The 26,212-nt window shown below is 38.8% G+C and overlaps 1 protein-coding gene and 2 pseudogenes across 1 annotated transcript; all 3 read right to left on the bottom strand.

Moving 5' to 3' along the window:
* Window positions 1-774: 774 nt before the first annotated feature.
* Window positions 775-3,738, bottom strand: LOC139414372 (homeobox protein Hox-C8a-like). Its single transcript, XM_071162287.1, has 2 exons — window positions 3,065-3,738; window positions 775-2,472 (listed from the first exon to the last, which is right to left on the bottom strand). The coding sequence occupies exons 1-2, from the start codon at window positions 3,498-3,500 to the stop codon at window positions 2,126-2,128; spliced, it is 783 nt and encodes a 260-aa protein (XP_071018388.1). The 5' UTR covers window positions 3,501-3,738; the 3' UTR covers window positions 775-2,125.
* A 3,971-nt stretch (window positions 3,739-7,709) lies between these two features.
* LOC139414371 (homeobox protein Hox-C9a-like) lies at window positions 7,710-10,468 on the bottom strand (annotated as a pseudogene).
* Window positions 10,469-21,201: 10,733 nt separating this feature from the next.
* Window positions 21,202-24,820, bottom strand: LOC139412644 (homeobox protein Hox-C10-like; annotated as a pseudogene).
* Between the last annotated feature and the right edge of the window lie 1,392 nt (window positions 24,821-26,212).

The following is a 26,212-nucleotide window of genomic DNA, read 5'->3' as shown; positions in this document are numbered from 1 at the left end:
AGTATGAGTGGCGCAGCGGTCTAAGGCACTAGAGGCGTCACTACAGGCGTCACTAGAGGCGTCACTACAGACCCTGGTTCACAACAGGCCATGATCGGGAGCACAATTGTTCCAGCGTCGTCCAGGTTAGGGGAAGGTTTGGCCGGGGTAGGCCAAGAATGTGTTCTTAACTGACTTGCCTAGTTAAATAAAGATAAAATAAATATAACAAATTAAGTACTCAAATGGATATCGCATAATTACTTGCACTCGAAGTGTAGGCCTACGAAATAGTTTAGGTAAGGGGGATCTTCTACATCATAAAACCACTCTGCTTATTGGTAAAATAACTCCTTATATACATGATATTGGGCAATATTTCCCTTTATCAAATATAAACTACGTTGCAAGCGTTTGTGTCTCAAAACTAAAAAAGTTTATGAACCACTATCAATACAGGCGTATCCATTCCCTCATCCATTGGTCTGACTGAAAACAAGTCATGATAAAAAATATTTTCTATAATGTCATTTTGTTTGGGTGTAAGATATTGTGATTAAATGTTCTTAGAATTAATTGATGTTATTAGGTAAACATCATAAAATTACAAAGCCATAATTAGATGTTTAGATTGTCTACCTACTTTGTGTGTGTGTGTGTGTGTGTGTGTGTGTGTGTGTGTGTGTGTGTGTGTGTGTGTGTGTGTGTGTGTGTGTGTGTGTGTGTGTGTGTGTGTGTGTGTGTGTGTGTGTGTGTGTGTGTTGGTCTATTGCAGTCATGAATGAGGAAGGGAAATTCAGATGTTTTCCATTTATTTGAACATGTTCATGCCAATCAAGTGTGTGTGCACGAAATCAAGCTGATGTATACAACAAGAAATACGAAGACATACAGAGGTCATATTCAGTGCAATAAAAAACGAGTCTATTGCATGAGCACAATATTGTAGGCTAATGATATTTAAACGCTGAAGTACAATTCTTTGTTCAATTATAACATATTGGTTAAATAAAGGTGCATTACTTAAGGCAGTTTAAGTTGTTGGGACAACAATTGTTGTTACACCGTTCTTTAGCTGACTAGGTAGTATGGCGCAGAGACATTTGTTTGGAAGATCAATATAGGTCCTACTATACCGCCACAAAATCAGCACCATAAGTATCGTGCAATCAAATGCAATATAATGTGTTATAGGCCTATCATTGCACTGTCTTGTCCCTTCAGTGAGAATGTATAGATCAACATTGCTAATGACAAAACCGTTTTCTTGGTAGATTTTAACATCACCTCTAAGTGCATCTAGATCTACTCAGGTAGTAAAGAGTTCTCGGTCTATTAAAACGAATAATAATAATCACATAAAAATAACTTATTGCTGCCTTCTAGAATCTTACATTTTCCAGAATTAGGTCAAGAATCAAGAAATATTCTACATATGTCGAATTTCCGATTTGTTTTGTTTTGATATCGGATTGAATAGGCCCGGGACCATTTGCGATCAAAAGAACAGACAGCGCTCACAATGTTTACAAAATATAGGCTACATTACAATACACAACAGTAGGCCTATATTTGTGAAAATAATAGGCGTATAAATTGAAATTTGAGACACAACAACATGAAATATCCCTTACTGGCAGAACGATCTTAACCACTGGGCCAACTGCCACCCTTTTTCCCCCACCTTTGGAATTGGCAGTTATGAATAAAATAAAACTCCGATCATCCCAATACACACACACAAATCCACATAAAAAATACTCTAGGAAAAAAAAGTACAAAGAATTTGTATTAATAATGAACCCTTCTCCTCGAATGACAACATTGATGGAACATTTAAACATTTCCAGCCATCCTATCCTCTTGTGCATTCTGTGATATGGACATATGCGTAACAATATGATTTGCAAGTGCTTCAGGTCTTTCTGTTATGAGAACCTTTGCAGCGTTTGGAGACTGTATAAGTTAAACATTATTAGTAGTTATTATCCTCATAGAGAGAGCCATTTGCTGTAATCCAGAACAGTTATTTTTCTCTCATCTTGTTGACTCAGTAAAACGGTTGTGATAAAATGTGATCTCCTTCTCCCGGGACCATCTTTCAACTTTTAAGCCATATAACCATAAAAATAAAGATCAATAAAAATCACTCTTTCGCCTCCTCTTCCACTCCCGTTTCCTTTTTGTCTCCTTCTTCTCCTTCACCATCATCATTGCCTTCATCATCGCCCTTGCCCTCTCCCTCACCATCACCATTACCCTCGTTCTCTGTCTCTACTCTTTGACACGGAAATTGGTCCTTGATGTTCTCCTTTTTCCACTTCATCCGTCGGTTTTGGAACCAAATCTTCACCTGCCGCTCCGTCAGCCCTAAAGCGTGAGACACCTCGATCCGACGTTTACGGGTGAGGTAAGGGTTGAATAGAAATTCCTTCTCCAACTCCAGTGTTTGGTATCGACTGTAGGTCTGTCGGCCACTCCGTCTTCCGGGGGCTATAGAATGGAAATAGAACATACAATTAAGCAGGAATTGTTGCAAGACTGTGTCTGGTTCACTATTGTTTTTGAAATATAAGATAAATTGTTTGAGATTGTGTGTGTGTGTGTGTGTGTGTGTGTGTGTGTGTGTGTGTGTGTGTGTGTGTGTGTGTGTGTGTGTGTGTGTGTGTGTTTGACTATACATACCCTCTACCCTTGGACGCCATGCCAAGTGCTTCTGGTGAACTTTCACTGAATTCGTTTTTACCGTTGTTATTAATCTCTGTTTATTTTCTCATCTACTAGCGATCAACTGAGCCGCCATTAATGGCACAGCACTGACGCAGATCTACTGGTATTTTTATACGCCTGTAATCAAAGTAGCTAAGATCTGATGAGAGCGAATCATTGTGCCACGTTAAGTGACGAAGTTCTATTGAGTGACAAGTGAAGCTCCGAAAACGTTATCATATGTTACCGGATGTAGGCTACATGCCATGAAACTACAACAAAATAACCACACTAGAAGCCTAACTGTAGCCTACTCTTATAATGTTACAGCCTATATAATTGCACTAATGCACATGTAAACAAGTAGCCTACTAACCGTGCGGTCTCATCCATGGAAACATGAGACTAGGAGACTGGTTTTGATTTAGGTGGCCTTGTCCTTCTCCGAGGTTAGTGCCATTTGACGATTTACAGTATGGGTTTAGCGCCACGCTTGCCTCTTGTTGGGTATCATAAAGCGTTTGTTTTGGAAGGGCTTCGTATCCATACAATGTAGTGCCATCTCCATGACAAGCCAAGGCGCATTGATTCTGCTGGTAGCCTGATGTGGAGATCGCCGGCGTCCTATGGTGAAAGAAGGCTTGGACGTGATGGGGCGGGTGCTGAAATCCCGTCGCCGCCGCTCCCGCACCGTACACCAGCGTGTGTCTCCGGGTGACGCCTTGAGGAAACCTGCAGTCGTAGTAAGTTGGTCCCAACGTTTCACTGCCTTTGCACTTGGAAAAGAGAGGGTTCACGAAATAGGAGCTCATGTTTTACGGTTTACAATGTTACAGTGGAATAACTTAGTTTACGACAATTCCAAGGATTGCCTTAGTTTTGTTCCAAACCCCACACATACAACGAACGAAACCACGAAATCATAGAGACAGGTTTAAGGAATAACATAATAAAGCCTGTTTCCTTATCCACCTCTCTCTTGTTAAAACACTGCCCTGCTACCAAAGGAAGTCCTTTGGTTTTTATTGGCTTTTTCCTTTTGAAGCTTCAAATCAGCTTCTTATGACGTGCATGGTTGATGCTAAAGCGGCTAGCCCCTCCGACACACAGTCACTAGCGTTTCGTTTTTACCCTTCCCCCCCCTCCCCCCCTTCACGACATCGACCCCCTCCTCTCTCACCACCAACCTTCAACCCCCTCCCATTCTCATTGAGAACTCGGACGTCTAAACCATGAAACAGGCAAGCGGGAAGGGACTGTGCATTTTGCTTTACAATGCAATAACATTTTGAATATTTTATGTAGCTTAGACTCTGTGTCAGCTATCATTTTGTTTAGTCTTATACACATTGTCTATTTGAAAGAGTAGTGTTCTACACCTTCCTCCCTAGTTAATAGGCCTACCGTTTATTGCCCTTAAGAAAGTGACAAAAACCTCGACCCCTGACTCTGTGAAGGCAAGGTTTATGCATTACGTCAATGATTCCCATTCACGCACACATCCAGTGGTTGTGAAATGTTTTGTAGCCTAGCCTATTTCAATTAAAATATTTTAATCGAAAATGTTTACATGCAGCAAAATTGTATTTGCTAATAATACAGCCTAGATATTTGGTTTGATATGTTTTTTTTATGTTACCAGAATTATTTTATAATGCTTAATAGTCGTTGATGACATTGATTAATTATTGTACATGATTTACATGATTATTAATGAAAATAAAAGTGAAATAAACGTGTTTGTTTGAATTTTTGGTCTTTACTTAGAGCAAACATAATACAAAATATGAAAATATGTTTCACAATTACATACTATATATTTTGACATTAAGTTAGGCCTACATGTTCTGATGTTCTTTTGAGCCCATAGTAAATGTAGCCTACCTTATGCTACTTAACACTAAACATAGGCTATCGATTAACACAACGGTAAAAGATAATTGATCAGTTATAACTAAAATAATTGTCCTTCATAACAACACCAAGACAGAGATAGAGACCCACTGACAAAATAAATGGTTGTAGATAGACATAGGCTAAATCAATTGGAATATCGATACTTTAAAAAAAGAATACAATATTGCCATATTACAGAAATACTACTGCCTATAGTGTAGGCCAGAGAAGAAAGATCATTATTATCCGTAAAAGTTATATGCAGACGATTAATAATAGGTTTTGGAGAAAACGGACGTTGTTGGTTGTTCAGCTCTACGCATGAGTAGAGTAGAGTAGAGCATCTCTACATTTGTGACTAGTAACCCTAGAACAGCCTTTAAGAACATTTTCTCCCTGCAGGCCCCCAAAGGTTCCCATACAAAAGGTAAACAGGCTACATGGGATCGAAAATGTTAAATACTTAGTCAACAGCGACATCCAGTGGCCTTTTTGTGTGATTTGTACTGCACTAATTGGACTTGTTCTAGACCTACAGTACTTTCACATAACCATCAGAGGCTATTATTTCGTGAGATATATGCTAGGCCTACACATATGGTATATCGTGATAGTGGAAGATTGGATCGGCGATAGATTTTAAACCATAGGCCTAATTAGTAGCCAATAATTCAAATACATACTATGAATCATATGAATAGAATGTTTCTGCCACTACTGGGCCTACTGCTAGTGCTGCTAGCCTGATAAAATGCCAATCCTCGTAAGGGATATAGTATAAGAATACTATAGCCTAATAGCGAAAGTAGAAATATTAACCATTTAATAATGAGCAATGAGGATACGTATGTCTGTTACAACTCTAATAAAATCTCTATAAATCGCAGGGGTCCTCCTCATTTTTGCCATATGGCCCCAATAGTAAAAAACTTGAAATGACGGACATGTATACAGTAGTCATATATAGCCTAAGACAAAGTCATAAAGACACATGGGGGTATGGGTTGGATTGAATCGAGGCTATTTTAGAGTAATGGAGATTGCCATTCGACAGGGGAAGTGCCAGTGTTCCAAGAGAATATTGTTGCACTGTATATTGTTGCACTGTGCTACAATGTGCTGAAATAAAAGATCCCAGCAATTTTCCATACACACAAAAAGTGTATTTTTTGTGCACAAATCAGTTTACATCCCTGTTAGTGAGCATTTTATCCCTTTTCAAGATAATCCATCCACCTGACAGGTGTGGCATATCAAGAAGCTGATTAAATAGCATGATCGTTACACAGGTGCATCTTGTGCTGAGGACAATAAAAGGCCACTCTAAAACGTGCAGTTTTGTCACACAACACAATGCCATAGATGTCGCAAGTGTTTAGGGAGCGCGCAATTAGCATGCTGATGGCAGGAATACCCACCAGAGCTGTTGCCAGAGAATCAAATGTTAATTTCTCTACCATAAGAGAATTTGGCAGTATGTCTCCACATCCGGCTTCTTCACCTGGGGATCATCCGGGATGGGGGTGGGGGGGTTCTGAGGAGTATTTATGTCTGTAATAAAGCCCTTTTGCGGGGAATAACTAATTCTGATTGGCTTTGGCCTGGCTCCCAAGTGGGTGGGCCTATGCCCTCCCAGGTCCCACCCATGGCTGTGCCTCTGCCCAGTCATGTGAAATCCATAGATTATGAACTAATTTATGGATTTCAATTGGTCGATTTCCTTATATGAACTGTAACTCAGCAAAATCTTTGAAATTGTTGCATGTTACGTTTATATTTTTGTTCATATAGATTTGGAATAAAGGAAGTTCAATTTGGGGCCTTTCATGTGTTCCTATTTCCCCTTCTGCCACACAATTCAAAGTGGGTAAATAAAGGAGGATGGAGTCACGTTTGCAGCAGACAAAAACAAGTGCAATAAGCCTCCTTTGAAACCAGCACACCATACCTTGAAATAAGAACAATAAAGTAATTTAGCCTAGACGTCTAGCCAGTTCTGCTAGGTTTGCTTTGTTAGATTGCATTCAAGACGAACAGCGCTGCCCGAAGCAGGGTCGTAAAACCCCACATTTCTCTGTGCACCACAACGGAAATGTTTAACTATATTGGGCTCTAAAATCTCTGCATCCTGTCAGTATTGTTTTTGACACTTAAGGGGAAAGCCAATTTAGTCCAGCGACCAAGAAAGAAAAATAAACGCCAGAAAAGATACTTCACACACCTCAAATGAACTGATCGGCTAAAAGAAAATAGCACCATGACACAGGGGGAACACTTGTATCACCGTTTGCTGTGGGTTACATACCCACGACACATGGCCAGCATGACCCATCTAAAATACAACATAGAGCACCAACTCAGCTAGACTAAAATAATATAGCGCACTGCTCGGCTCACAATAGCCTCAAATCAGTGACCGAAAGATTGCATTAGTCTATTACAAATTATTTCGTAACGTCAACAATGTGTAGCATAGGCCCTATATTCGCGATTTATGCTATGGAAACAACCCACTGGGCAAAGACATCAATTCAAAGTCGATTCCACGTTGGTTCGACGTAATTTCATTGAAATGCCGTGGAAATAACGTTGATTCAACCAGTGTGTGCCCAGTGTTAACACTCATATAGACTACATTTGTATTATAAAATAGTGGAGTCTCTAGGCTACAAGAAGGCGAAGTAAAAACTATAAAACACCTCGCGTTGTAAACTAGCCTACGTTGTTTTAAACTATGCACGGATAGGCCTTATATGAGATAGGCCTATGCCACATTGTTACACGAAATGCACTCTCAATGCCCACCTCCGTTATACCTGAATCGCCAGAATAACACGCTAAAGATTTTCCTTGAAATAGTTACAATAATCTTAAATGATTATGGTTGGATAACACGTATAAAGGAAACAACGCGATGCAATGCGTTTACACAAGGCCTTAAATGTCACGTTATTTTCCCCCCAGAACCATTCACAATTCAGAAAACACAGCGGCTGGAACTGGTCAGGAAACGTGCTTTATAAAAGGAAATAGAAAAGGAAGAATAATGAGTTAAAAGACACAAAGGAAATAGAAAAGGAAGAATAATGAGTTAAAAGACACATCTGCTTTCAATAAGGAGTAGTCCGTATCTAATGCTAGACTGTAGCCTATTGGAGTTGTTGAATTACTTATATCCCAACAACATCTGCGAATTATATTTTTGTACCGTACTGTCTTATCTAGCAATCTCAGAATGTCATTTTTGCAAGTGTTAATATTTATGATAAAGGTAAGGTTTTAACGTTTTAATAATGACCCAACAAAGACAGGAAATTAGATTATTTCGGATAGAAAGATGAGCACAATCTGCAGTATAACGTAAACGTGTAGCGCCGAGAGAAAATAATATAAAAACCATACAACAAAATCTATATCCACATAGGTCTAGACGAAACACAAGACACACGTTCCATGTACTTCGTGTACAAAACATTAATTTAAACTTGAATAGGCCAAAGATGCAATATCTACAAAAATACACAGGTTTTGTTATACACAGTTATCCAACTTGACCCTATACATTTCTTTACTAATATCCTATTCGTGTCTTGACTATGAAGCCGTAATAAAGGATAAATAGTCAAAACAAGCTGCACACTGTCACAGAGAGACGTGGCCCCAATTTGCAATGTGCTACTTTGTCAAGAATAGGCCTATAGATCTCAATTATATCAGATCAAAAGGGAAAACAGTAGCTCTCAAGAGGAGAGACCATTGGAGAGGAGAGAACATGAGTGACATTTTTCTGAGCGTGTACAAGTCAATTTGTCCATACAGCACTTTACTGCTCATTGCTTTCTGTCTTCTCTTTATTCATTTTCTTCATCTTCATTCGCCGATTTTGGAACCAAATTTTGACCTGTCTCTCGGTCAAATTAAGAACCCGAGCGACCTCATATCGACGGTCCCTGGTAAGGTACATATTGAACAAAAACTCTTTTTCGAGTTCGAGAGTCTGATATTTAGTATAAGGACACCGTTTCTTCCTCGTTGAACGAGCGTGTATCCAATTCGCCACCGGGTTGCCTGTAAAATGATAAATCAGAAAAAAGTGAATACATTGATCACTTTTGCTGACCTTTTCCAGTGTATAACCCAAATCATTATCATAAACACTTCGACAAACAATAGACCAGACGGAGAGCAGGCCTACTCTCTTATACATTTTTTGGGGGGAATAAGTCTATGGTTCAATATAATCCATGTGCATTGTCAAATGTGTCATCAATGTTTTCCTTAATAATTATAAACAATCATCTCTCTTATAGACATGATTCATCTTCAACAGTGCTAGAAAAGGACCGAGTCATAAAATTGTGAGTGCACCCGTTTGCTTTATTGGCCCATAAAATATTTTAAAAGCCTTTAACTTCAAGTCTAGGCAGGTCTGCAACCGAGCCAGCTAGATGCATTTCACCCTGGTAATCCTGTTGTGGCCTAAAATATTCTGTTCTGTGTTTATTGTAGGGCGTTTGCTCGGTGTTGTCATGTTTTTATAACTACTGATATGAAGAAACTTCCATATCAATGGTTTTGGTCCTTGCTGAATAGGCTGTATTTGAGCAAAGTTATGTTTTGTGATTTGCTCGGTTTCGGTTGTACCAGAAAGTTGAATAATCACGTGAAAAATCAGCCATTGTTGACTAAATAATACGGGGAAATAAACAAGTATAGGTTTACATTGAATGAAATGAGCTATTATAATCATACTGCAGATAAAAACCATGGTGACTCTTGGTGGTTTCTGCAAACTTCTCTGTAAACATGGATCATCCGAATTAGCTTGTTCTTTGATTTTAGGCTTCTGGATGTGCATTTCAATCGAAGGCTATAATAACAAATAATAAAATAATAATAATCCACTATAACACAAAGCCTATATAAGGCCACACCTCTTGTGTATAAATGAAACAACATCAAATGTCTCGAGAAGTAAAATAAAATATGCTTTTACGCACAAAACATTATTTTAGGCACAAGTTTTGGCCATGTAAGAAGATTCTGATCTCGCCAATGAAAAGCTTGCTTCCAGTTTCCCCATTGTATAGCTGTTAATTCATATTTTACAACCTTAAGGGGATTGGCTTTTGTTCTGTCTAACACTGTCTAACAGCCCCTCCAGTTCCCTTCTCGTTCAAAGGGAAAAGAAAAGAGACGACCATTTCGTTTTATAGCGGGACAACAACCACGAGCAAAAACCCCATGGATGACGAACACCGCCACCTCACACACACACGGCTCCTATACCCGTTTGTAGACTGGCATGGCTTCCACTTACTTGGGTCGAATTCTGTCTTTTCGTCTTTGTGCTTCCCGGAAGCCAAAACCTCCGACTCTGGAGAAGGGACTATCTGCTGGGCCTTGTCTCGGATGTCCACGCAGGTGTTGTAGAAATAGTCTGGGTATCCGCGACTGTTGGAGGTGATGCAGTCTCCGGTACTGGGCTGAGGGAAACCATCAGGTTTGAGTCCGTAGTGTCTGCAGTTAGCCGGGTAGCCTGGAAAGGATACTGTTCCAGATATGGGCTCCAGCCATGAGCGAACATACCTCGAGTCCATTCCAACGTGAGGTTGGTGGGTGTATGGGTGGTAGACCACTGAGGATTGGGAGTGAACTGGGCCCCAGGAGGAGGAAAAGACAGAAGGTTTCGGCGCAAAACTGCAGGAGGGATAATCGGAGCACTCTGGTACTACTGTCGTCTGACGCGAGCGGGTGGGGGGAAGCTCTGAGAACCGCGACGCCAGCACGTCCTCGCTCTCATGGTTTATCAAAGAATCCACATAATAATTGCGTATGGGACCCGTGGTCGACATGGCGATGTTCTGGTCTCTTTTACATGCATCAGATTATTATGTGGAGTATATGTGTACTTTTATCTCACCCCTAGAACAATCAAGGCAGGTAATTATTTATCCCGAGGTTCTTTGACTCTCATTGGCCACGGTTGAACACGTGATTATGTTTACCACAAAATTTTACATTCGATTAATGCGCAAGCAGTCACAGGTCAGGGGTGTGTGTACCTCAGACCTTTGAATGCTATTTATGTACAATAATGATATTCTATGATCAATCATTAAGAAGGATTCACCACCTACAATGTTTTCGTTTTTCCTTGTTGTCATAAAAGCATGGAAAACTGATTATCCCCTCGTATTGGAACATGAGGTACGTTGATCACAGTGCATTAAGCACTTTTTATCGATGTAATTTGTCTTTGTCGACAATTTGAATAATTATTGAGATAAAACAGTTTGGAAAATAAGAATTCCTTTTTCCTTTAGAGTTTTTATCCAATCTTAATGCATTGTATAGACTTTGATGGGTATAACATTGTTGTAACATGCACAATAGCAACAATAGATTAATGATCGAATAATATAATAATATACCCCAAATGTGTGATTCATATGAGGCTTTTATACTGAAGAAACACATAACACATATTGTAAAACTTTGTGACTGTGTAGAGATTCGGAACACTTGCTCACCACTGCAGCTAAATTCGGAGAGAGGCTGCTCATGTTTTATGTCCCTCAATAAATGTTTACGAGAACCATTTGATTGTTCATAAACGTGTGGTTAATAAAAAAACTCTACCGGGTTATTCATATCACATAAACATAAAACGAACATATTACCAAAAGAACAAGATGCGAAATACAACTATGGCAGGAGTTATATAAAAACAACATTCAACAAAAATGTTATGCAGGAAAAAACAAACATGCTTAACCTATTTTGCAGAATGGAATTGGGCATCACTGGTCTGAGCGACAGTCAAAAGTAGAAAAGGCCTATAAACATATCCTACAATGAAAAGTTGGTTGGATAGTTGTGGGTGAATATTTTTTTTTTAAAGGATAAAGCTCTTTATAACCAGGCAGGTCACCCATGATTCAAGTCAGTATTCGACGTCCATCCATGTCTCAGAATGTCGGGAGATGACGTGGAAACGGCCCACTAGAGGCAACAGTGAGCGCTGTTTTGCTAGGGCGTTGTGGATGGGCATGGCGGATGGGCTTTAGCATCTACCTCTGGTTCAAAAGGTTGCATGTTCACATGTTGTTTTAAGCCTATCCCAAACTTGAACCCTTACCTTAACCGTTCATAGTTAATGCCTCACCATAGGATTCGGAGTTAATGCCTAAACTTAACTGTAACCTAAAAATTGTGGACTTAATGCCTAAACTTAACCTTAAACACTTCGAAATTTGATATTTGGAACAACTTCAAAATGTTATGTTTGAGGAACATGGATGAACGTCTAATTCTGACTCGAGGCTTTGAGAGCTTGTTGTGATAACAGCAAGTAGCCTATAGGCCTACCACAATACAATGTGTTTTTGATCATGTAGGCCAGGAGTCTCCAACCTTATATAGCATGAGTGCTACATTTAGAAAAATTTTACTTATCCGAGCTACAATTTTTTTCTAGTATTCAAATAGGCATATTCTTCTCTTCTCCTCTCACCTTTAACTCTTCCTGGGTCCTTAGTGTACCAGAGAAAGTAGTGCACTATATTTTCTGTCAATATACCTGGTGAAATAATTGTTAATAAACAACTCTAAGGGGGGCCCAATAAAATCTGTGATGTCTTTCCCAAATTCTGTTTTATTTTTTCCAAAATTGTGTTTTCTCAGTTTTATTTTTCCTGGTTTTAGATTTTTTTTAGTTTTTCACTCTCAAAATTACAATTGTTCGTAGAGAAACAACGAGATTGGATGTTCTGAGTCCATGTTAATACTTAAATCACATCAGAAGACCAGAAAAAAAACGATTTGAATTCCCCTTTAATTGGGCATCTACTGGGTGAGGAATGTGCAGTCTAATGTTCCAGTCTCGTGCTTCTACACTAGTAATAATATGACAAACTGCCATGTGGAGTAAACCCAGTTTAGTTTGGATTTAAGTGGTAATATTGCGGCCTATCTGGTGTGCACAAATCCTTAAGAGTCTATTGATGCACCCGCGCGTCAAACTAATTAACATAATAGTTTAAGCTAGAGATACAGTATATGTTTTTTTTGGTCCCGCTTATGTTTGCCTTCCGCATCTGCAGTGGAAAAGTGTCAGAGCTACAGCACTGTTTGTCAGACCAGGAGACATCCTGAAAATCGGCCTGGAGACTCTGAACCAGCCTACAAACTAATATTATGAGACTCTCAGGAACACAATGGCGTTTGTCTGAAGTCGGACTGAGAACACATGGCTCCCGAGTGGCGCAGCAGGTCTAACATGCTGACCACACCACTGACGTTGCAAAATAAATGTAGACATACATGTTATTCAATCATTGTACCCACACTGCCATGGAGCGCCTGCGTTGCCAAGCACTAAAATAGAAGTCAGTTCTATTTGTGACGCTGAATGGATGCTAGTCCTGCCTCTCCCATCTCCTCATTGGTTAACAGAAGCAGATACCCCATGTGCCATCTCCTCATTGGTTATACCCACGTGTGTGATTGAAAGATGAACTGATGTTGTGGTCGTTGTAATAATACTATGAAAGTTAGATACCAATCGCCATATAAAGTCCAAACAAGAAAAAGCCTGGAAGGAGGAGAGATGACTAGAAACGATTTCGTTGACCGTTTTGTGTGTGGATTAATTGTTGGACTAGTGGACCTTCTGCATTTCAGGTAAAATAACAACTCAACATTTATATCCCAGGGCAAATTAGCTAGCAAAAGCAAGTTAGCTAAAGATGACAAATTAGCTAGCAACTGCCATAAATGTTTAATGCTTTTCGACCTGTCCCCAAATTAGTATAATTGGTTCAGAGTTTGTTTTGATATTTCAACCTGCGTGTCGTGATCGTGTTTGGTGTGTGGGGACAAAATCCACTTGCGCACGATGGCGCACGATGGCGCAAGTGCGCGTCCGGTCTGGGTATGGTGTTAGGCACTGCATCTCAGTGCTAGAGGCGTCACTACAGACCCTGGTTCGATTCCAGGCTATATCACAATCAGACGTGATTAGGAGTTCAATAGTGCAGCTCACAATTGACCCAGCGCTGTCCAGGTTAGGGTTTGGCCTGGGTTGGCCATCATTGTAAATAAAGAATGTGTTCTTAACTAACTTGCCTAGTTAAATATAAAAATAAAAAAGCATGCCAACTTCTCTCTGTAGCGTCTGAACCATTTGGGTTACAAACTAATGCAACCCTACTATGAACACGAACATGATGGTGTTGTCTGTGTTGCTCTACGACCCCCCAAAACTCTCCCGGGACTCGTCTGACGGTAACCATGTACTGGTTTAAAAACTGAATGGAATTATGGAGGTAGTTTTGCGTCAACAAAAAAAAGGGTTACATATGTGTACAAAAAACTAAAATATTTCCTGAGCTCATTCCTTATGATTTTTTTTTCCTGTCTGTTTTCCCATTTATTTATGTGTTATTCAATGCGTTTCTATGGGCTATAGTAGTAAAGCACAAATTAAATATTTTATCAAATAATGTTTTTATATTTTTGGGGATACCTACAGGTGTCCTAAAATCAAATAGCGAAATTATCCATAGTATGACCACCTTAAAACAACATGTCAGCTTAGAAGAACAACCTCCCCACAAATCTGTGCATGCTCTATCCATCTCCCAACCTCAAACTTTCAATTGTGGTCATCAGGGAAACTCGTAAAATCGTATCATATAAAAAACAAGCACAAAAACAATTTACAAGAGTAAATTAAATAACCTTACCAAAATAATAAACCTACAATAGCCACCTTATCTCTTTTAAGAAATGTTTGGTATGGGTAGCCTAAATCTGGAAAGTTAGTAACATGATGATCCATTGGGATAAGTATAGCCTATATTGGCTCAGGAAATTGGATATATAACTTCTCCAGAGATGAAGAGGCATGCATGGAGTACTAGGGAACTCTGCAGTGCAGTGCAGTGTCTGGGCGTCGGATGACCAGCCATTGTCATTCAGTTGGGCTGCGTTTAGACAGGCAGCCCAACTGAATGACAATGGCTGGTACTTGTCATTTTTGTCCCACTAGTTGGTCATTTGACCAATCACATCACATCTTTTAACATCACATCTTTTTCAGAGCTGATCTGATTGATTAAAAGACCAATTCGTGGGAAAATATCAGAATTCGGCTGCCTGTCTCGACGCAGCCTCTGTCGTTCAGTCTAGGTTAAGCCCTTTGCCACAACACTTCAACCTGCGTTTTTCTCTTTTCGCTGAGAATAGGGTGCCAAGGCTCAAATCACTTTCTATTCACAAATGCAATATACTAAAAATGCAATAACACCTGTATTTTAAGATTTTACAATGCTGTCTTTTGAAACCTAATGGAAAAGATGTCTGACTGAATTAAGCCACTTCGATTAATCGATTCAATACATTTAACAACTACAGACTAGCTACATGCCTGTTGTTGAGAAAACAAATAGACTGCTTGTTGCGCCTTCTCCAATCCAAAACTGAATCAAACTCCTTTGTTAAATGATCAGCCTAAGATCCATGTTATTAAAATATAATTTGTTGGAAATGATGTAGCCTTGTGCCATGCTGAACATCAAAAAGCGATGTTAACTGGTATGTAAAACACAAAACGTTGGAAAAAGTAGGTCTAGGCTGTAGGCTATGTTCATTTGGTGATCCTATCAATCACAATAAAATGTAGGCCTGCCTACACATTAGAATTTGGTTTAGATTCTTATCCAAATTACACGTATACATGGGCTCGAATATATAGGTCACGGAATGGGGTGCCCATGACTTTATCTGCAAATGGATAAGTATGGAAATGTTTATAACAAGAGGCGATAGGGTTTGTCTGTTGTATAGCCTTGATAATCGTTTTTCTTGCTATCTTTTGCTGGCGTCTGAGAACCAATATTAATGCCAGCAGACATCCAGTATGCCTACACACCCAACCACTAACACAGACAAGAAATTACTACCTATATTTTTATGAATAAGATCATCTCAAAAGTATTCTCAATGCAACCGTCCATAGTCAATCAAAATGCAACTTTTGATAGACCTATATTCAATTGTATATTATTATCGATAATTGAATTGCTCGTTTTGAGAATTTATTTTTACAACATCAAAATATCTGGATTAACTGTTAATTTATAGATAAACAAGAATGTATTTCAAAGCCAAACATTTTACATGAGCGTTGAATTGTGCTACTATTCGTGTGCGCAAAATCTATATGTCATGCGTAAAAGTATACTAGGCTATTTGCATTTCCTATAGGCCTAAGCTTTGACTATATTATCATGATACTCATTGTCTCATGATCTTGGTGGTAGGGATATTTCAGATATTCTATAAACATATACTTGTCAAATTATAAATAGGTGGTAAACAAATATATACTGAAAATGATCCATACGTTCCTCTGCATCAGCAATATGCAACAAAATTATGAAAATATATCCCAGACTGCGACCTGTATGTTTTTGTGTCTACTAATTTGGTTACACATTGACGTTACACATTACAACTTCAAACTAGGCCAAAGTATACAGGATACATTATACGTTTTTTTGCATGCTTATCTTTCCATTCTCTTTGATTAGTTGTTTCTATTGTAGTGGCAATCCTTATCTATATCGTTTTTTTGTTTTGTTATTTTAGAGCCAACTATAGCAAAGCACTTCCGTAGAAATCCATAAATTCCATCTCTAATTTCGGTACAGCCAAATCGAACAATCTTTCTTGGGAATCAGCGTGATTACCATCTCATTGGTAAGTGTACAGTAGTTTACATATAAATCATGATTCAACCTTTATAATTGTATGTTCTCTAAATTGGCCAATCAACATGTGTGTCAAATTTGAGAATGCTACTTAGGATATAGAATTACAGATGTTTGTACATAGGCCTATCCCACATTTACACGTTCTGCTCCTGGGCGTATTTGGAGAGATTTGGGTACCGTGTTCTAGTTACGGCTTTATTGAGTTGTAACGGTGTAGGTCTTGTTTTGCACTCATATAACATCATCCATATTCTAGTTTTGGACGAATCTACATCAATGTAAGCCTTCAAATGATTGTTGTCACATTTCCATGCCAGCTTTTTTTCTTTGTTTTACCTTTAAACTGAACAAATAAACAATGATGATGAGCATTTGTTTCCATTGTAATTTCTTGAAATAAATCAAAATAGGTATTAACTCCATTTCAAACAACTCACATTATAAAAGATCCTAGATCCTCTAAAATATACGTTTCAGGGATGGATATTTAACATTTCAGTTAATTTAATTAATAAAATATCTGGATCTGAAATTAAATTGACATAAATAACCCTGACATAATATTGGGAAGATCCAATTGAACCAACACACACAGACACACACAGACACACACAGACACGCACAGACACGCACAGACACGCACGCACACACACGCACACACACGCACAATGTAGACCAGTTGCAACTGATTGATTCCATTAAGATATTTTTGTATTTATTTTTTTACAACGTTTTTTATGACTTACATAACAACAATATACTTAAAATACATAGGAGGCTTTACTTTGATTAATCACCCACTTCAAGCGCATTTGAGCACCATGCGGTTGCTAAGAAAATGGAAATGACACACAGCCACACTGCATGCAACGTTGGTCAACTCCGGTGACATCACTGTTCCACAGTCTAGTGCAAGACATGTAAACATGAGGCCTTGACTTCTATTCAATGTTACAGCTATATTGGCTTTATTATTTAGTCAATCCAAGTTTAGGCAATCTAAGCTCATCATTTGCCTAGTAGGCCTAGTTTAAGGTGACATCATCACTGCCAGCAGTAGGCTAATGTGAGGTATATAGGCCTACTTGTATTTCAGCTAAGCTGTAAAGTATAGGCTACACTGACTGATCACTGAATAATGGTCCTAATGAATAAAAAAAACATTAGCCATTTGAAAACGTTACTGAAAACATAAAAAAACATACTGGTCTTAAATGGCCATGTACTGTTATAATCTCCACCCGGCACAGCAAGACTGGCCACCCCTCAGATCCTGGTTCCTCTCTAGGTTTCTTCCTAGGTTCCTGCCTATTTACAAAGATAGGCGGGACTATCGTTCATTAGTTAATTAAAAGTTGATGGGTTTTTTTAAACTAAAAAATATAGAAGTTTCAGCCCACAAAACCTTTATCGGTGTAAGAGGATTGAAAAAAAATGCTGTTTATATTTATAACATCCTCAATACTCTTGTTATTGCCAATAAAAAATATATATTCCATTAATAATAACATTAAGAACATGAATACAAATTAGCTAAGAGACTGACAGCTCAGTGTGTGCAAGCAGGTGGTTTTAAAATTAATCTTGAAAGTGATTTACGTGTGTGAGAATGGACGTAAAAATAAGAAAAAGTGGCTCCCGAGTGGTGCTGCGGTCTAAGGCACTGCATCCCAGGCGTCACTACAGACCCTGGTTCGATTCCAGGCTGTATTACAACCGACCGTTATTGGGAGTCCCATAGGGCGGGGCACAATTGGCCCAAAGTCGTTATGGTTTGGCCGGGGTAGGCCATCATTGTATTAACTGACTTACTTCCTCGAAGAAACTGTATCTCAGTGCCAGCTGAATCACAACTGGCCGTGATCGGGAGTCCCATAGGGTGGCGCACAGTTACCCAACGTCGTCTGGGTTAGGGGAGGGTTTGACCGGGGAAGGCCGTCATTGTAATATAAGAATTTGTTCTTAACTGACTTGCCTAGTTAAATAAAATGTTGCTAGCAAAAGAGTGCATAACATACCTTGGGATTAAAAATTGAGAGTAGTCGGATTGGAAGAATGCTGTTTATTACAGACGTTCATTTCGTGGAGTGGACTGGAGTAACATTGCGAACTCGTAAACACATTTAAAGACCACTTAAAGGCCTTACTGACTGGAAACGATTTATTAAAGCTCTGGTCGTAAAGGCATTCATATTACGACAGCAGTATTGCCTAGGCCTATACATTCTCTTACGAGGGTTAAAATTTGTAGACTATACATTTGCTAAAAAATATTTGACATCGGAGATGGCCACCATACACGGCGGATAAAGGCCTAATAATATTCCAATGAGCCATATTGTTTTCTAGCTTCTCCTCAATTTACTGGCATATTCAACGAAGATAAGTAGCTAAACTCGGTATACTGTTTTGTGATGTCGACTGAATGTAATGTTTCAAAATGGTTTATATTGCAATCCATGTAAAATTTCAACATTTTGTGTAGGCTATATTTGAGCCGAGATAAGTGCCGAGATAAACCGAGATAAGTGCAAAAGAGAAAGCGAGCCACCATAATGACGAACAATATAGGCCTAAAACAAACCATTATAATCTCAAATGGTCATTTCGATGTTCTTTGATTATATTTCAGTGATCATACAAGTAATATAATAAAATATGTCTATTACAACAAAAGCATGAGTCCAGAGATGAGACTGGGATTTTTACTACTTGGCAGATGTCCCATGGCACCTGGAGACTCTCTTGGAATGCTGAGTAAATCCCTAAAATACCTCCGGTCAATAATCCAGTCTACAAGGTTAGACCTCTAAATTCTCTGCGCAACAACACAAAGTTGAAAAGGATTTTTTACCCCGTGATGTTTACAACCCAAATTCTCCCACTGCAGCAATAGACCTTTTAGTGTCCACCACATAAAGCCAAAGAGCTAAGAAAAAAGGGCTCGTCGTGGATATTGATGCCATTTGCGGCGACTCCTGAGCCGAGTGTGTAATCTTGCAGAAATGGACGCCCTTGATGAAGGCTAACTGACGTAATCAAGGCAGTTTCTTGTTGCCGAGCCAGGAAGTCAATCCCAACAACATGAAACTACCTAAACCACGCAACAGCTGAACGTGAAAGGTCAATCCATTGAGGATTAGAGACAATATCAAACGTATCTCATAGTCAAATGTTTTTCTATGTACCGATGGGGGAAAAAAATCTATAGAAAATAAAATAATAACAAAAATGCTGCATATGTAGACAAGGACTAACAATCCTAGGCTATGCTGCGTTTCCATGATCATCAATTAGAGCCTACCAGTTAAACTTCGACAATAGGATACTGGACTAATGACTCTTTGATATGCTTAATGTCGTTTCGCATATTAGTCATATTTGACAATAGAAAGATAGGCCTAATATTATGATGTCCACGACTTGAATGCATATCCAGCAAGGAGTGATCACATTTTGTAAGATTCTTTGTAATATTGTTTTGTTGATAGGATAGCATGCTCCATGAACACATTCAGGTTCACAGTCGTCTGTTCATTCTATGACAAAACATCGTTGTCCATCCAAGGCAGAGGTAAATTGAACAAAACTGTCACAGCACACATCGTAATCCAAAGTCCACTTGCAAATCTCGAGCAACTCATCAACATAGAAAACCCCCACAACCATCACTGGTCGGATCTGGAATGTCTGCACGAGGTTAAAATACAGCAACAGAAAAACACGAGATACCTTCGGTGTTATGGTAATGAATATGCTGCCTGATGCAAATATGACAAATGAACAGACGTGATCTAGTCCAAAGCAAAGAAGGGAAATGCCAGCGGCTAGTCCTACCTTCAACGCAGGTTGCATGCGGGGATCCGTTGCCATGCTCCTGCAGTCGTGTAGTTGCTGACTCTGTTCCATCATATCCATTCCATTAAAGTTATCACCCGGTCTCTTTTTGCTCCATCATCCGTTGGAGAAGGTCACATTTCCCTCATCTGGTGAAAGAAGTGGCGTGCGCCCGTTTAACCAACCCCATTTTACCCCGGCTCCGTGGGTATAGACCTCCTCCTTCTCACCTTTAAACGCATCTTTACTGCTGCGGTGCACATTATACTTGCAGATCATAAAAACCACCTCTAGCGCTGTACTCCGACCATCATGACGTTACTATTTTATGACCTTGAATTATTGTGGTCACCTGGCTATTTAAATCACCACTATATGGTCGGTCTTTCCACTCACATTAAAACTCCCACTATTGCGCCCCTTCTCTCTCACCTCTCTTTCTCAAAGCAAGCCATAAAGGAAACGAAGGAGAAGGACAGCAAGGGTAAATTATGCTCCATACACATTTTATTTATTTTTGTATAGGCTTATTTTATATCTTTACAAAACGTCCAGACATACTGTTTGCGATATTTATTTGGAAGAGCATTGACTTTATGATGCTGTAATGCACAGGACATCAAGTTCAGATTAACAAAAAACAACAAAAAACAAAACAACATAAACGAAAGAAAGTCAGAGACCAAGTAAATACATCAAAATTCATCAAAGTGTATGGAAAACAATTCAAACGCACTACTGTCACTTTAAGAAATTTTTCTAAATAATTCATGTCCAGCGTTTTAAAACAATGTGCATCTGGAGAGGTTCATAGCATTTCACTGTCAAGTCCTAAAAACTGAAACGTTTGACAAAACCATGCATGAACTCAATTTATAACCTGCTCTAGATGATTTCTCCTGCATGCTTGTAGCGTGTGCAAAGCTGGACCTTGTTTGCCTATGTGTAGCAAACTTCATTAACAATGGAGTGGAGTTTAGTCTGCTAGCTAATGTGTAGCCTAAGTGTAGTTCTTGTGAAGTTTCTCTTCAAATAAGGTGTAGTCATAAGCAGAGGTTAGCGCTCTCACTCGACTCTCCCTGCGGAATTTCTTGACTTTTATGCGTCGATTTTGGAACCATGTTTTGACCTATCTGTCAGATAAGTCAATACTCTTGTTCATCTCCAGGCGGCGCTCTCGCGTCAGATACATGTTGAACAAGAACTATTTTTCCAGTTCCAGAGTCTGATGTTTGGTGTAAAGGACAACGCTTTTTCCGTCCACTTTTAGCTATGATCCAGTTTCCAATGCAATTATCCAATCTGGTGTCCCCTGTAAAAAAAGGAATTAGTTGAATTAACATAATTATTCGTTTATAGCCTAAACGTATCCTAATTTGTGATAGAACATAATAATCACTGGCATATGTAACACACCTTCGCAGCTTTTAGGGTTGGGGCCCCCTGGAGGTAGCCCCCCTCACCCATACATCCACCCACACACGTCATAAACCATGTTCATGTTCAGAATTATAGGAAATTAGCTGTAAAAGTGCTAAATGTTCTCACAGTCTCATGGCAAATGTGTAGAATAACAGGAAACTAGCTTTACATTTTCAAAATGTTCTCTCAGCCTCTTTGCAAAATGTGTAGAATAGCAGGAAATCAGCACTGTAGACCTATAGTAGAATTGCACTTTGCACTGTAGGCCTATAGTATAATTGCACTTTGCACTGTAGGCCTATAGTAGAATTTCACTTTGCACTGTAGGCCTATAGTAGAATTTCACTTTGCACTGTAGGCCTATAGTAGAATTTCACTTTGCACTGTAGGCCTATAGCTTAATGGAGTTGCTAATCGATGCTAATATATAATTTCAACTCCAATTGTTTTCTTTCAAGGTTATATAAAGGTCATAACATGTCGTTGTCTATGATGCCTTAATGCACGGAGGTATAGCCCAATCATAGTCTTTAGTGAGATGATAAATGACCTCTTCTTAGAGAATATAGCTTAACTAATGCTGCATTATTTGCGTATCTGGAGAAGCCTACGCTCAATCAAGGCCAATTGAAACAATTAACTATATAGAAACACAGAGTCTACGAAAAATGTGAGTTGATCTCATCAGGCAAATAGGCTAATAAAAATACATTGTTAATTCAAATGAGTAACTTGTGTATTTTTTGGCGATAAGAATTACATTATGATCTTTCAATCCCCTTATAAATAGCATACTATATACATTAAATGTAGATATTAGTTAATGCCGCAATACAGGTCTTGGTAAGAGGGATGGATACCACGGACGATGTCCGTGGTGTATAGTCGAGTCTATCCATAAAGGAGTCTGGAGGAGTTTCTGTCTTGATTAGGCCTACATGGTGCAACGGGCACGAATAATACAGCTAATCACACTGTTCACATGGGGAAACAATCCGGAAATCATAAAGGCTAGTATTCAACGGCGCAGTGTTTTGATCATTTTTCAGTGAATTACTGATGAATTACTGTTTTAGAATGTGGGATAAAAGTCTTATATTTTAATAGCAAGTTATTAGTAGGGCCTATTGTAACGAATTTGTCAGATTTAAGGAAGAGAGAAATTAGGGACTGAAGCAACTTTTAATATTTCGCCCTAAATCATACGTTGTTTTTAATTACATGGAAATAGAAGCCTCATATCTGCCGGGTTTAAACAAGAGTTAAATAAATAAAGCATTAATTGTGTAAGCATTGGCGTGAATTTCGGATGCACATGCCGTGGTCACATATGCTCAATACCAGGCCTAAGAAGAATACATCAATAATGATAATAATAATAATAGTCCTAATAATAATAATAAACGAATCCCCATCAGCCTAAAGTTCACCAGTTGGTCCTACAATTGTTTTTATAACTATTTGTCTTTCCTGAACTTACTAAGTAAAACGTCATAACTTGAGGTTGTATGTGTTTTAGATTTGTTGTTTTATACTTCGAAAAAGTATTTACCGACAATGTATCTACAAAATGTTGTTTCGAAAGCGAACAAGCTGCAAAAACATAAGCAATCATACAAACACCCATTCCGTTACCCTTCACCTCCCAGGAAACTTTTATAAGCAAAAGCCTACATTTTTTTTTTGTTTTTTTTTGTCTGCGCAGTTTGTCTGTAGGCTATGTCTTCTTGGCTCGGTTTCCCGGATACAGATTAAATACAGCTTAAACAGTGAGTCTCCATTTAACATGCTTTTTAGTCTAGGAATCTGTGTCTCGGAAACTAGCATCATCTGTTTAAATCCAATGAGACATAAACCAGGCTACATTAGAAGCACATAACAACGTGAATTATGCTTTATTTTATTAATTATTGCCGTAACTATATAATTACTGTGTATTCATTTGGATAGGCCTCCCATTTTACTAGTAGCCTATTACTTTATTATAAAAAATTCAAGCGAGACATCGGGACTATAGTAGGTCTATCCAATCTGATTATTATTATTATCATGACCACCAATTAATGAGCTCCATCTCAACTGCAAAGTATCTGAGGCTGTGCAGTGTGCAATTTCATTTCTCAAAATCAAAAATGTAGTTCAATGGTTAACGGATTATGTTCCTCCCAGAAAATTGGCACTGGCAAATATGGGCTATGTCAAGACCATACGCAGTCTACCCTTCCAGATCACCCTCGTAGTCCAGTGAAATAAACAACGAAAAGTAGCCTACAAGCAGGCCTGTGCGTTAACCGGTATTGTGTGAATGTTATTTGGAGATGTTTAGGAAAGAGATAAGAAACGGAGATTCTATAATTATAAAGATGGCGTAGGGAGGGAAGTGTGTGGCTTAGGCTACTCAATTCAGGGGAAATGTCTACTTCATCAGCGTGGAATGATAATGCTTATTTATGTGATATAATCCGTGTGTGTGTTACCTTTAACCTCATTGTCTGTGCTTCCGTCCGTTTTGAGGACAATCTCTTTCTCAGACAGTTGTTTCGTTGAGCTGTAATTTTCCTCAAGTTTACTGTCTGCCAGATACGCCTCCTGATTGGTTTCGCAGGTGTAGTTAAATGGTTCTGGATTCTCTGTCCCAGTTTCGACCACAGAGAAGATACTATATAGGCCGAAGCCATGCACATTCTCCTTTCTCGGGTACGGTTGACTGGCTGTAGGCGATTCCGGACGAGAATGTTCGTGCATTTGACTGTGATGGCGTCTGTCAGCCATCCTCTTGTAGGAACAAGGTCAAACAGTCTCCGTGCGTCCGTTTGGATCCCCGCTATATAGGAAGCACATTGAGTCCTCCGTCACACTTTCTGGGATGGGAAAGAACATGGAAACAGTGGTCGGATAACAGGCTGTGTTACCTGGGATGCATTTTTATCTTTAGCCAATTTAGCTGCTTTAGGTAATGTTGGTGATGGTAAGTGGTGAGAGCCATCTTTGTCAGAGATGGCGCACCTGGTCCTTTGGAAAGAGGCGAAGACGCGATTCCATCATTTCTCACCGTCGAACAGTCATACTCGGTCGAAACCTCTAAGAACCTACATCCCGGAACTGCCAAAATAGCCCTTATCTCTGCACACAGAGAATCCTCCTACCAACTATTCCACATGGAATTTAGAAGCTGGGATTCTATTTGGAAATTCCATTGTATTGTTATCTTTCTTATGTTGATACCACTGTTCAGAGCCCTCGTAAAGGATTATAGTCGGGTAGGAAGCTGACATATTCGAGTCGGGGACGTGGAGCATCAAAAAACTTCATCAACATAATTATGGACGTACGAGGCATGCCACGTGACTTTCAGACCAATAGGTGTTTGAAAGTGGCCTTGATGCAACAGACTGCCATGACGACACCAGGGTCAAGTTGTCGAGTTTTTAGCTCTATGACAGAGTAAGGGCGCCATCTAGCAGGACAGATACAGATAGGATACAGACGCAAGTTCCTGAACATACAGTAGTAGAGACTAATTAAAATAGTGTTCTATTGAAATATGTGTTCTAGAAAACAAAAGTGAGCAATGGAGCTGGCAAACAAGAAGAGGATAAACCTAAAGAAGATATGTTATGTAAATTGCACAACATGTAGGCTGACATTACATCATGATAAGTGCTGTCTTTGATTCTTGTGTAGAGGGTATGCACTCCAAAAAATAAGATTATTGTTATTTCATGCTATTTATTTCATTTAAATGCATCAAGAGCAAAAACAAACGTTTTGACAATGATTCTTGAAACATCAACTGCCCAGTAGTTGTATGATTTGATCTTATTATAACTATGTTTTCTAAAGGTAATAACGAAACATTATCTGTTGTTTATATTTCTTATAGTTCGTTAAAACTCGACATGGCAGAACTTGGCATGTTATAGTAGGGTATAATAAAAGAGAAAGAACAATACAATTGACGAACGCAATAGCTTTGTTTATAGGCTGTGCCAGAGTGATAAAGAAAGGAGTGGAATGAGAAAGTGTATCAGGGATGTCAGGTTTATAAACACTATTATCGATAGCCAAAAGGTAATGAATGTGTTTTAGAGAATTTCTCTCATTACTATGCATTAACCTGTTATCAAAAGCCTGTCCTTTTTTTTGTGTGCAAACCTTTACATTTGTTTTTATACACTTAGACAGTCGTTGTCTGACAAGTAATTCAAAAGTAAGCAAAAGGCTACTACCCCTTTTGTTTTCCTTTTTTTAATTACAATTATTTAAACCATTTAATTGTTTATGTTTTTAAAAAATCATTTTACTGTCCATTTTCTTGCGTTAATCATAGATCAATATAGTTGAACCACATATAGGCTATAGGCTACAATAGTGGCTATAATAGTGATGCAAACATTTGCATAATGATATTATTTAATTATGTAAAGGAAAATCAACTGCGTTCTCTGGAAAATAATGAACGACGTGGAAGGTGTGTTCCACGATGCGCTACGGGAATTAAACTCACCTTCAGTTTCAATATTTTCCAGAGGATGCTATAATTTGGCTATAATGGCTATAATTTAACACATTTGCCACTAGAAATGTGT

This window comes from Oncorhynchus clarkii, chromosome 7 (assembly GCF_045791955.1).
Source record: "Oncorhynchus clarkii lewisi isolate Uvic-CL-2024 chromosome 7, UVic_Ocla_1.0, whole genome shotgun sequence".
Taxonomy (NCBI): Eukaryota; Metazoa; Chordata; class Actinopteri; order Salmoniformes; family Salmonidae; genus Oncorhynchus; species Oncorhynchus clarkii.
The sequence above is the reverse complement of the archived record's forward strand: the minus strand, read 5'-3'. Positions and strand labels throughout refer to the sequence as shown.